Genomic DNA, 14,188 nt, shown 5'->3' with positions numbered 1-14,188 from the left:
TTTTCATTTTAGAGCTTTCCATTTCCTTAATAAGGTATTTTTTTGCTGCTGTTGTGAAAAAAAACAAAAACAAAAACAAAAACAAACCCTCCATACTCATATATTTTAAATCTGGACTGATTTCCTAAAGTCTTACATTTCTAAAATAAGTCAACCTTTCAAGCAATTTAGGAAAACAATTGACTTGTGAGGCTCCTGATAGACATTTCAAGTAAATTGCATACTGCTCTTACCCTGGCTTCTGGTAAAATGAATATAAAAAATTATAGAACCTTCATCTTTTTATCTAAAATAAAAAGGTGTCCCTAGGCTTTTCAATTCACATTTAAAATGCATTTTCATAAATAACCTTTTCACAATCTGTACTCTATTTTAATTAAATTTCTCACTATGGAAAACAAGATAATTGAAGCAGCTTTGAGATTAGTTAACTGTCAAAAATTATGTGAGCAGTCACTGCACTAAGAAAATTTACCATCAGTACAACTCTCCTCTGTACAAAAATCCCCAAACTTGTCATATAATTAAAGCTTCAGGTGAGCTTTAGCTTTCTCAAAAAGTGAGAAGGATGACTTCACTGAGTCTTTAAATAAAATCCACATTAAAGAATAACATGTATATGAAAAAATATATTTCCTTTGCCCAAAAGGTCTTCATTGATGTTTCTAGCCATCATAATTTCAGAAGAGTTTATTCTTATCACAAAGGAGAAAACAATGGTCTATTCCCATGTACAGATGAGGGCACCATTTATGGTAGCAGCAGTGTTTTCTTCAAAACAGCTTTCATCTTTCACAGCCTTAAGTGAGTCATGAAGCTGGAGAACACACACAGAAGGCATGCGTGCTCGTACAACATGAGGTTTCGTTTTCTGCTCCTATTCAAAACTATCTCTTTGATTCTTTAAACCTAGATTAATTAACCAATGGCAGTTGTTCTATGAGGAAATAACATATCCTGCAGTAGCTGCAGAAGGATTGGTAAAACCAATTATTCCTTAATCATGTACTGCTTGCTCAAAATTCTGTATAACAACTTTTATATCCAAAGAGATTAAATAATTTTTCCCATTTATTTATTAGCTTTTCCTTTAGAATACATTGACAGGTGCTGGAGCATGAGCTCAGAGCCAGAACACTAGGCTTTAAATTCTAGCTCTGCCCTAATAGGCTGTGTGACTTTGAAAGGTACCTAGTGCCTCTCTTAAGTAGGTACTACCATTCCTCAGGAGGTGATTTAAGGATGATTCCACATTCTGTTCAATAAACACCTTATTGTTACATAATCAAAGCACAAAAAATACCTGCTGAAGAAAAGAGCTTTTGTATTCTTATGAGCTTGTATGACTACATTTAAAATGCCCTATCAAACTTACTTTTAAAGGTGATTAACCCATCAGCTCAGCCTCAAATGCTTAGAATTGATTACAAAACAATGAGATATCAAGAAATATTAGTGACTCATAAATACTTCCTATGAATAGATAACTGATGCAATCATAGTTAAATGAGTTAGAGAAAAGTAAGATTAGAATTCCTAAGGCAATTTTAGTTTATACATTTTAAGGGACGACAAGTCTGTATTGTTTAAAATCTCATCTTGTAAAACATTTTTCAAGATGTTTTAGAAGTCAAAAGGCTCACAGCTACTCATTTTTAGCTTGTTTCTACCATCATTAAAATATGTATGTGTTTATTCTGCAACTTATTTTTTAAAAGAAAGGTTTCTATTTGATAAAAACAATTTTTTTTTTTAAATCACCCTTAGGATGAGAGTGGAAACCAAGTTTTCACAAAAATCCTCAATTCATTGCAGAGTTTTTAAGTTGGTAAGGAGGATAAGAACGTCATTTGGACTAACCTCTAGCTACGTATCACCATTAATATTTTGCAGGTTAAGAGTAAATTCAGGCCCAGAAAGGTTAAATAGCCTGCATAAAAACACAACAGATGGTAATTCTGAAGAGAAGGGAAGTTAGAAACCAAGTATAGTCACACACCACATAATGACATTTTGGTCACTACAGATCTCATATAGGACAGTGGAGCCATAAGATTATAATACCACATTTTTACTCTATCTTTTCTATGTTTAGATATGTTTACAAACACAAAAACCCCATTGTGTTAAAACTCTCTACAGTATTCAGTACAGTAACATGCTGTTCAGGTTTGTTACCCAAAGGCATATTGCCTAGGCGAGTGTTCCTAGACAAACTGAAATGGTAGAGCCCACTACCATCTCAGTTTGTCTAAGAACACCCTATGGTGTTCACACAATGATGAAACTGCCTAATGATGCATTTCTTAGAATATGTTCCCATTGTTAAGTGATGTATGACTATTTTGCCTATCAGAATAATATTCTTTACATTAAACTGCATTGTCTTTCATATTTATTTATGGTTCACTAAGTGGACCATGTTATGTTTGCTAAAACTGGTTTAAAATATTTAGTTTTAGTGTGCTAAGTATGCTGAATAGTATACATAACACATGGCATGACACAGAATTAGCTGGCATTGACAAAGGCCATGTTATCCATCCTCCATATATTTACTTAGTAGCTCCAAAATGTCAGGTCCTGTGATAGACTGGGTAAACTAAGATAAAACAAACACATAGATCCTTCCCTAAAGGATCCCACAGTCTACTGAGGACAAGGACAAGTAAGTAAACACAGAGGAGGATACAATATGTTAAAGGGACATGAAAGATGCTGCTAACTATGCTTGATTAGATCCAGAAGGCTCCATGATGGAAGATTATGAATAATAAAGAGAGTAGGCATGGACAAAACAAGAAAGCACATTTAAAAGGAGCCAAGAGTTCGAGAAAACAGAGTTTACAGTTCCTGCTATGTTTAAGGGACTGCAATTGGTATAGACTGAATGCAAAATGACAGCCAGTTAGTCAGTCAACAGGAGGATGGAAGGCCTCAGGAAGGCCCTTAAACACAATGTAGCGGGGTCTCAACTTTATCCTGAAGACACTGACATCCTTCTAGAATTTTCAACTAGTTTTCTTCCTTATGGGGGCAGGTGGAGGGCAGTAGCATATCAGAAGTTAGATATTAGAAAGCACACTGGAAGTAGTATGAAGAATACATTATTTAAGGAAAGGAATGGGCTGGAGCAAGACTACAAGCAAAGGTACAACTGAAGAGGCTATGACAACCTCTGTGGTGCGTGCATTCATCCATCCAAAACACTAGTACTTATTAAGTGACCACTGTATGCTTGGTGCTAGGAATAAAACAGTGAACAAGGAAAGTATCCTAACAAAACCAACTACAATGTAGATGAACATGAAATCAAACAGCTATTCATGAGGAACAAGTGAAAAGACTTGGTAGCTATTTGAATACAGAGAAGGAAGATGAAAGAATTAGATCTTGGGAGTCTGGTTATATGGTAGGCCCATTCAACTTAACAAGAAACTGGAGAAGAATGAGGGAACTCTGGGGAAGAAAACAGTGCTAGAGATCGACCTTTGTGTTGGTCTCCAGCACAGCTTTCAAAGTGCTTATAGGGCATTTAGGGAGAGGGGACTGTGAAGAGATGATATCAGAGTTAGAAATTTAGATTTGGTAGTTTTGATGCTATGCTATAAAAAGAAATGTGTATTTTCATTTTCTTCCACAGTTCCTGGATCACAGATCCTAAAAACCCTGGAATTCTCTAAGTGACAAGAGCAATAAAGAAGGGCCTTTTTTTATTCATAACAAGTCCCTTTCAATCACATAAGAGTTTACATCAATAGGATGACTTCCAGAAAGCCCCTAGGGATAGAAGAGGGGAGGCTGGCTGCCAAGGGAACCAACCATGTGATTAAAGGGTGGAAACTTGCTGCTCTACCTCTGATCTCCAGGGAGGAGAGGGGCCTGGAGATTGAGTCAATCGCTAATGGCCAATGATTTAATCAATTATGTCTATGTGGGGATGCCTCCATTAAAAACTCCAACTGAGGGGGTTTGGGACGCCTCCAGGCTGGGTGAAGACATGGAGGTGCCGCTAGGGTGGCTGCCTGGAAAGGGCATGGAGCTTCCATGCCCTCCTCAACACCTTGCTTTATGCATCTCCTCCATCTGACTGTTCCTGACCTGTATCCGTTCATAACAAATTAGCAATAGTAAGTAAATGACTTTCCTCAGTTCTGAGCCGTTCTAACAAATTATGAAACATGAGAAAGGGGCTGTGGGAATCTCCAATTTCTATCCAAGTCAGACATAAGTTGTGGGTAACCTGGGGCCCACCAGTTACGACTGGCATCTCAAGTGGGACTAGGCCTTTAACTGCGGGGTCTGTGCTGACTCCAGGTGTCAGAATTAAACTGTAGGACACACAGTCGATGTCTGCAGAGAACTGAAAACAACCCACACATACAGTGCAGGAGTGAAGTACTGAGAGCAGCAGTAAGGAGAAAAGTGTTTTCCTTTCAGCAGAAATCACATGCAAGTGTTTAGGTGAAGTAATGGAAATGAACAAGATCTTTCAGAGATAATAAATAAAACTATCATACTGAGTGTTAGGGGGATATTCATTTATTCAGATTGTGTGTTTTTTCTGCATGCTGACCCTGAAATAATTTATAAAAACTGGTTTCACTTCAGAAATTCATATGTAAATTAGGCTCTGCCAGGACACATCAGGGATGCTTTTTGTGTGTGTGTAATTACACTAACATTTTAAATTGTTAGTGTTCTCATTGAATGTGTACGGGGATATCCTAATTAATTTGTCAGTTATTTAATCATTTGGACATAAATAATAAATCAATGTCATTTTAGAAAAAAAGTACTTCTTATTCTCCAAAAAGAGATGAGGAGTTCATGTAATTATATCTAATTTTACTAAGTTAAAAGTAGAGTGGACAGTCCCAATTAATACTTAAATGACTGAAAAAACAATCCATTATCTGTATTCCTCATTTTGGAAAAAAGCTAACCATGTTAAATTGTCTTGTTTAAGAGTCATTCTTGAAAGAAGAATTACTGAGAGATGCATTTGGTGTTACCAATGGCTGGCCTGTCTACTCAAACGGCTACTGTGTCATACACCACTTTTGTAATAATAATCACAGAGTCAAACAGATTTATTTGCTAACAGATGTTCGTCTCAATGACGCACACTCAGGGCATATTTTGTTATAGTGACCCCAATGAAGAACAGTTGGCTCAGATGACAGTATAAATGATCAAGTATCTTCAACAACTCACCTTGAGAAATATCAGATGAATTTCAATAGGGACATTTTACAAGGAAATACCTGTGAATTATTAAGTTTTCTCACTTGGGCTAATAAAGCAGTACATTTTCTAAAATGGGCATAATATAACCATTTAAAAATATCTAGAACAGATGCCATTGACTAAGTTTTTCTTGGGCCTAAAGCTGTATCAGAAAATTTGTAGTACACATAATCTGAAAATCATTGAGTATCTTTAAAGATTGAAATGCATACTTCTGAAAAATGCAGCTATTGTGGCAGGATTTGAAAAAATAGAATTTTCCTCATTTTGTTTAAGTAAACCACTGATGTGATCTTTTTTCATCTTTTATTCTGGAAATAATGGCCACAGATAGCAAATTTTAAAATTGATGGAAAGTAACCTGAGTTGACTTGATAGCCAAACACATTGTATAGAAATCAAAACTTTATCACTAGATACATTCCAAGGAGATTTTAAAAAAATTACATTTCTGAGTTTCAATGAAATGACAAACGCTTTTCAGAGATACAGGTGTTGTGAAATTCTTTTTTTTTTGAGACGGAGTTTCGCTCTTGTTACCCAGGCTGGAGTGCAATGGAGCAATCTCGGCTCACCGCAACCTCCGCCTCCCGGGTTCAGGCAATTCTCCTGCCCCAGCCTCCTGAGTCGCTGGGATTACAGGCACACGCCACCATGCCCAGCTAATTTTTTGTATTTTTAGTAGAGACGGGGTTTCACCATGTTGACCAGGATGGTCTCGATCTCTTGACCTCATGATCCACCCGCCTCGGCCTCCCACAGTGCTGGGATTACAGGCTTGAGCCACCGCGCCCGGCCGTGAAATTCTTAAATAATAAAATGTTATTCTTACTTTTGCCAATACATGTATTCATAGTGTTTTGTTCACTCATTCAGTTTTTTAACCCAAACATCATCCCTTTCTTTCTAACAGTTATTTCCATTTACCTACTTTGGGTAGCTTAAAACCAGAGAATTACTGAATTGCAAGGAACACAGAGGTTATTTAATTCAGTGTCCTATTATCCCTCTCATGGCATTTCTGATGAAGGGAACGTGCAGCATCTGTTACACTTTCTCCAAAGATGAAGAGATTTTATTTTTAATCTCGGCTCGCAGAACAGTGTATTTTTGGTTTTGTTTTTTAAAGTACTGATTTTTTGAGACAGAACATAGCCCTTGAACTTTGAATCCCGAATCTGCTCCTTCTTTACCAGTCCTGTGGCTTTAGGCAAGGCACTTAACCTCCTTGACCTTAAATTCTCATTTGCACAGTAGAGATCATAATAGGTGGTTACAAGGAAAACATGACATATATCAAAGTGCCTTGTGGAGAGCAGTTTCTCATCAAATATTACATCCTTCTTGAAAGCCCCTTTTATACTGAGATGAGATTTACAGTAGGTTATTCTGTTTCCTCTAGGAACTAACAAAACTAGTCTTAGTCATTTGTAACCTGTGACTAGCCGTCTAGTGCTAGAAAAGAACAGTAACTTAGGAAAGTTATTTTCTCAAATGCTAACTATCACATTTCTTCCCATCACATCTTTTACTAGTAACTTAGAAAAAATCAACAGTAACCTGCATTTGAGCAACTTATCAAGTCTCTGTATAGGGTTGTTCAGTCCAGCAAACATTTGTAAGTGCTTACAATGTGCCAAACCCTGGGCTAGTAGCCAGAGATTAAATTAACTTAGAGATACAGAATTTTTCCTTTATAAGTTAATAATCTTTTGAAAACTAGACATATTCTGAATGATTATATAACATACCAATATGCTAAATACTATGTTACATATAAATTGCTATGTGAATAAAACTGAAAATCACACGAAGGCATCTGTGGTGGGTTCTCTGCAGGTGGCAATTTTTAAAAACAGTCTTGTGACCATTCATTATTCAGTAAATATTTATGAAAGACCTACTATGTGCCAGACATTATATGCTAGTTATTGGGAACAAAAAAGTGAATTGTGGTGAGTAGGGGATAGGGGAGGGAGATGGAGAGTCCCTACCCTCATGGAATTTAGAATCTAATTTATGATATTCTAGTTCCACAATAATTTAGTATATTTTAGTATACTAATAATTTCAGTATATTCAAAGATGACCAACTTTCCCATTTGATACATGAATGGATAACCATTTATTTGTGTTACAGGCTCCTCGTTTTCTAAAAGTTGGGTATCTTATAGTATACCCACCCTATCTAAAATCCTAGTAACAAAGAAACAAAGAAGAATTTTTTTTTTTTTGAGATGGAATCTTGCTCTGTTGCCCAGGCTGGGGTGCAGTGGCGCCATCTTAGCTCACTGCAATCTCTGCTTCCTGGGTTCAAGCGATTCTCCCACCTCAGCTTCCCAAGTAGGTGGGATTACAGGTATGTATCACCACACCCAGCTAACTTATGTATTTTTTTGGTAGAGAAGGGGTTTCGCCATGTTGACCAGGCTGTTCTCAAACTCCTGACCTCAAGTGATGTGCCCACCCTTGGCCTCCGAAAGTGCCAGGATTACAAGCGTGAGCCATTGCACCGAGCCCAACATAAAAAATTTTTAAGAAGAGCTTACTTCCCACTTCCCCTACCATTTACAAAACTAAACGTGGTAGGTGAATAATCTTTAGGATTTCAAATAGCTGAGACCAATGGCCAATGTCTAAAATTATGCAAGAGACTGCAAGCTGTATTAGAAAGGTTGGAAGTAGAAAGTTCAATTAAAACTGGGTCAGTGGAGGAAGATGAGGTTAAAAGGGTATACCTGGGAGGCAGTGCTACTGATGGAGCCACTGTAAGTGAGCTGAAGGGCTTTATCTACTCCTTACACCAACTACCAGCAAAGTTTGTTATATATAGTGAATATATATACTTTTACTATACCAAAAAAGCTACTGAAGCTTTTACTATACCTGTGCCAAGGCAGCTTACAAAATGCTAGGCTAAATGAGGAAAATCTTTCCTCTTGGCTAGTAATCTTAAAAGACATTCCAGGAATAATAGATGGTAAATTAAGTGGGAAAGTTATAACATTTGTAATCTGAACCCTTCACGACACATGACAGTAATTTAACTTGGGGAAGGAGGTGCACTCACGATGGTGTTTCTTTTTCTTTGGTGTCCCACTCTACACCCAAAGCACACCTGGAAAGCATACAACTATTTTATGTGTGCAAGAGTTGTTATTGTATGAAGTTGATGAAACTGCAAATGCTGCATTCCAGTCACATTAATTGTGGATATGGCCCTCAGTTATGTGACTGAAAAAGCACTGGCTGTGTGTTGAAATCACAGCTACAGTCATGTCAGTGCCTGCAGGAGTGCCAGGCATGAGTAAGTGTGGGAATCAAACAATGAAGGTTGACTTTCTCCTTTAGAGCTCCTAAACTCCCATCTTTACTGAATGGAAAGATGAATACACGTAAAGAAGGCAATAGTGCTTTCCGAAATAAGTGGATTATTAAGCCCCAAAAGTTAAATATCTTGCCTAACTGATGTTAAAATTTATGACAAAATGGGGTATAGGATCCAGGTTTCCCACACAACCTGCCAGGCAATTTCTACTACATCATCCAACCACATCTATATTAAATCTAAACCTAAGATAAATCAATGTAAGCCAATGTGGAAAGGAACAGGCACTGGGCCTACATAAAAGGAATTTAACATTTCCTCTCCTTTACAGTCTCTGTTACTTTCAGGAGACTCAGCATTTATGGAAGAGCTGAGGCATGGTTATTATTGTCAGCTGGTAATAACATATATTAGGAAGTAGGAACACGTGCTACTGTAGTAAGGAATTCAAAGAGAAGAGAGGAACTACATATTTCCTCAACTGAAAAACAAACTTGTGAAACTATTATGGGATTTACTTGTTAAAATATAACTCAGTGAGCTCCCAGTATGCACTCTCTCCCAAGTATAAAGAGATAAAAGCTATCTATTCCTGCCCTTCCAGAGGTTCACAAGCTAGGCGGGAGAGAGACATGTAAGAACTGTAGTAATGCTCAATAGGTTAACTATTACTGCCTGTAAATTTCCCTAGCAATGGCTGACCTAAGTCTAGACGGACAAAAGGAGAAGTCAAATGAAACATGAGAGGAACATCTAGGCTGAGAAGGCAGTATGAGCAAAGGCCTGGAAGCCTAAGATGACACAGCATTTTCAGGGAATTACAAAAACTTAAGTATGTCCAAGACGAAGACTTTGATCTTACCAATGGCCACACAGATGAGGTTGAAGAGATCATCTGTGGCCCAGGGGATTATTGCAACCGTCTAGAAACTATGCAAAGAGGCACAGAGCACCCGCAAGAGATCTCAAAGTAAAACTTGAAAACCTACTGGTTCTTGCATTTTATCATTGTCACTGCTCCCTTCATTGACAGCAGTTCATACACTCTTATTTTAACAATTTCAATTACTAATATGAATCACCTATCCATTGCTTCTTATTTTCTTCATGTATGGTAAATGAGGACATCAAAAAATTCCTTTCCCCCTCAATCTTTGCAGTTGTAATTCTCTCTTACGTTAAGTCAGTCTATGAATTACATCAAAGAATCACTGAATGATAAATGAAAGATTGGCACCAATTGAAAATAAAGAACTTTTGTTTTCTTTACTGAAAAGAATTTCCACTAAGAATCCATACTCAGCAGCATAGCTTAAAAGGAAACAGTTAAGGGTGAAACCATCTTGGTATACGTAGGCAATTATTTTTTAAATGACTGAAGTATTCAAGAGTGGAATATAGAAGAATGTTACATTGAACTCTGTAAGGGCTCAAAAATATGTCTCCTGAACCTTAGTCTTACACCTCCCAGCCACCCAAATTCCTCTTCTATACCTTAGATTTAAGCTATCTGATGAAAAAGATCAGGACATTTTTATACCTCTAGCATTAAGTATTCTTTAGCACTCAAATATTTGCTGAATCAAGGTAAAGTACTCAAGAACCAAAACAAAGGGTACTTGGGCACAATATCCAGTGCTAAGTCTGGGTTGTGTCAATCTGGTCAACAAGGCTGTTGTCTTACACCTTCACTTACATATTCTCCATAAGTCTCTTGTGTTGGGGGTGGCGGTGGAGGTCTGTACCCAGTTGGGGGGACTCCTCTGGCTCTGGGAGTGAGAAGTCCTCTTCCCCGACTCACGGGCCCTCGGGTGGACAGAACTCCTCTGGGCGTTGGCGTCCCTCGTGGTACTACAACTCCAACTGGCCGGGCTGTAACTCCTCCCCTTCCCCTGTAACCAAGAGGGTCAAATTAGCAGTATCTATCATATTCTCTGACATTATGTTATTCACATATATTTATACCTCAGGAACAAAATTAACATTCTATATTTTTATAAAAAGGAATAAGGAAGTCATAGCAAAGACCTAAAAGGAAACATGAAACAGGTATCTACCAAAATGAAATTAAGTCATTTAGGTAGTTAGTCTAGTAACAATATAGAAGGAGTCTGGACTCAATCTCTGGTCAGTATATACAGTAGGAAACTATGATATTGGGGAAGTCACATGCACTCTAGACTTCTACAGGATGCCATACCAGGATTACACTCAAACTTCACTCCCACATTATGAAGTGTGCCTTGTCTTGCTTATCTCTGGACAAGGAAGCTGAGGATTAGAGAGATTTTAAAACTGTCTGAGAACAGCTGTGAGCAAAGCCAGAGGCCAAAACATATGCCACAATTCCACCAGAGAGAGAATAAAATGTACTTTCCTGAATAATGTACCAACTACATGGTAATAAAACAACATTATTAGATTAGGTAAACACTAGCATTTTCTGAGGTAGAATTCAACATATTCATGTATTTCTAATGTAAATTATGAGACCTGAAGTCAGAAAAGAAGGAAGTGGCTCTATCAAGTATCGTTCCACAGAAGCAAAAACCTGAGAAAATGTGCAGGTCCTATTTGTAGAAATAAGGACAGGAAAATGTGGCTCCAGCAGAGAATACAGACACAGCGTGATTTATGTCACTTGGACAAGACCTGCCAGCAAGAACTACAGCTGATGGGCTGGCTGCCTACAGATCAGCTTCCTCCTTCTTTGGTGTGCTTGGCTTAGCAAATACACAGCTAAAGATTCATTTTCCAAAAACAGCAAATTACCAAAACCCAAAGCTGGACTTTGAAAAGACTGAAAAAACTGATAAACCTATATAGACAGGCAAAATAAAAGCCCGAACACCAGTATCAGAAATACAGAGGGTTTCGGCCAGGTGCGGTGGCTCAGGCCTGTAATCCCAGCACTTTGAGAGGCTGAGGCAGGTGGATCACCTGAGGCCAAGAGTACAAGACCAGTCTGGTCAACATGGCAAAACCCCATCTCTACTAAAAATACAAAAATTAGCCAGGCACAGTGGCGTGTGCCTGTAGTCCCAGCTACTTGGGAGGCTGAGGCACAAGAATCACTTGAACCCAGGAGACTGAGGTTGCAGTGAGCCAAGATCACTCCACTCCACTCCAGCCTGGGCAATGGAGTGACTCTGTCTCAAAATAAATAAATAAATAAATAAAAATAAGAAGAAGAAGAAAAGGATTTCATTATTACTGACCTCCTGAAGGATACTTAAGAATAATGAAGAAATACTATGAACAACTCCAAGCCCACACATTTTTTTAACTTACATGAATGTGACTGATTCTGATTCATAATGTCCAACACAAGGAGAATTAAATAATCTCAACAGGCTTATGCCTATTAAATAAATTTAATCAACAGTTAATAACCTTCCAAAGAAGAAAGCATCAACTCCATAGGATTTCAATGAAATTCTATCAAATATTGAAGAATAAAATAACACCAGTTCTCTATAATCTTGTCCAAAAAAATAACAAGCAGAGGGAGCACTTCCTAACCCAACCTGTGAGGATGGTCATTGGAAATGCCTCCTTAAAAGTATTTCTACATTACTCATCAGAGGCTGGGATTAGTCTGGGCCAGCCAGGGAGGCCAGAGGTGACTGTCCCCAGCCAGGTCTTGAGCCCTGGTTGGGACCTGATAAAGAAAGTATCTCCCAAAATTCCAAATCACCCTCAGAGGCTACAACTGGCCAGAGATGGGAAGGAAAAGGGGCAAACGGAGCCAGCCTTGTGAGCAGCCCAACTGCTCTGTGACCTCCCTAGGATGAGACATGTGATCTGAGGAGAAACAAGAACAAGGCCTCCTAATAAGCAATGTGGATAAAGACAGTCTAAAGTGAAGAACTACAAATCAGTATATCTCATGAACACAGGTACAAAAATCCTCAAAAATATCAGCAAACTCCATTCCATAATGTATTAAAGGAATTATACACCATAACCAAGTAGGATTTATTCCAGGTATATAAGGTTGGTTTAATATTAGAAAATCAATGTAATCTACCACATCAACAAGGCTAAAGTAGAAAAATCATGTGATCATATAAATAGAGCAGAAAAAGCATGCAGCAAACTGCGACACTCATTCATAACAACTTTCAGTAACACAGGAACAGAAGGCAATTTCCTCAAGTTGAAAAAGAACCTCGGCCAGGCGTGACTCACACCTGTAATCTCAACGCTTTGTGAGGCCAACGCAGGTGGATCACTTAAGATCAGGAATTCTAGACCAGCATGGCCAAGATGGTGAAACCCCATCTCTACTGAAAAAAGACAAAAATTAGCCAGGTGTAGTGGCACAAGCCTGTAATCCCAGCTACTCGGGCTGAGACATGAGAATCACTTGAACTTGGGGGGCTGAGGTTGCGGTGAGCCTAGATGGTCCCACCGAACTCCAGCCTAGGCAACAGGGCCAGACTCTGTCTCAAGAAAAAAAAGAACATGTAGAGCAAACCCACAACATATTGAATGGTAAAAAACTGAATGCCTTCCCCTTAAGATTGGGAAGGATGTCTATTTTCACAACTACTTTTCAACACTATACTAGAAGTCCTACCTACTTCAATAAAACAGGAAAAGTAAATAAAACTTATACAGATTTTGAAGGAAAAAGTAAAACTTTCTCTGTTCACAGGTGACGTAATTGGCTACGTAAAAAAATTCCCCAAAATAGTCCAAAAAACACCCCAAGCCCTACACATACTCCTATAATTAATAAGCTAATAAAATAAGATCTCAGAATAAAAGATTACTAGTCAAATGCTTTCCTATATACCAGCAACAAATAGTTGGAATTTAAGAACACAAAAACATTTACTGAAGCCACAAAAAACTGCAAGTTTTAGTACAAATTTAACAAAATATGTCCAGTATCCTTACGTAGAAAACTACAAAACTCTGATGGAAGAACTCAAAGGAGTAACATTCATGCTCGTGGTCATAATATTGTTAAGATGTCAATTCATCCCAACTAATCTATAGATTCAATGCAACTCTAACCAAAATCTCAGCAAGTGACATATATTTAGATATAGACAAACATTTTCTGAAGTATACATGGAAAACCAAAAGACTGAGAACAGACAACCCAATACTGAGAAGAACAACAATGTCAGAAGACTCATAATATCTGATTTTAAGACTTATTATAAAGCTACAATCAATATAGCATGGTATATATGAAAGAAAAGACATAGATCAATGGAACAAAATACAGAACCCAGAAACTGACAGACCCTCAGAAATATAGTCAACTGATTATTGACAAAGGAGCAAAGACAACTAAATGAAAAATAATGTGTTTTTCAACAAATGGCATAGGAACAAATGAATATCAATAAACTTAAAAAAAAAAAAAAAAAGCAGACACCTACACACAGATGTTATATCTTTCACAAAAATCAACTCAAAATGTATCTTAAAGCCAAATACAAACTATAAAATTATAGAAGAAAGCATAGAAAATAATCTATATTATATTAGTTTAGTGATGAGTTTTTAGATACAATATCAAAAAAAGTCCTTGAAAGAAAAATTGGTAAGTTAGACTTAATCAAAATTATAGACTTCTGCATTATAGGACAC

The 14,188-nt window shown here is 37.6% G+C and overlaps 1 protein-coding gene across 10 annotated transcripts in view; it reads right to left on the bottom strand.

The window, feature by feature from the left end:
* The window catches only part of KHDRBS3 (KH RNA binding domain containing, signal transduction associated 3), a 198,895-nt gene that overhangs the window by 62,945 nt on the left and 121,762 nt on the right, over nucleotides 1-14,188 (bottom strand). For 8 of the 10 annotated variants that reach the window (XM_032254238.1, XM_032254249.1, XM_032254282.1 and 5 more), the window contains one exon: nucleotides 10,275-10,470. The exons of the other annotated variants lie outside the window; for them this stretch is intronic. In XM_032254238.1, the coding sequence (XP_032110129.1) occupies nucleotides 10,275-10,470 (196 nt within the window). The remainder of the gene's footprint in view (nucleotides 1-10,274; nucleotides 10,471-14,188) is intronic. 10 annotated transcript variants of the gene reach the window in all.

Source organism: Sapajus apella, unplaced genomic scaffold (assembly GCF_009761245.1).
Source record: "Sapajus apella isolate SASKATOON/1434 unplaced genomic scaffold, GSC_monkey_1.0 scaffold3, whole genome shotgun sequence".
In the NCBI taxonomy this organism is placed as follows: Eukaryota; Metazoa; Chordata; class Mammalia; order Primates; family Cebidae; genus Sapajus; species Sapajus apella.
The sequence above is the reverse complement of the archived record's forward strand: the minus strand, read 5'-3'. Positions and strand labels throughout refer to the sequence as shown.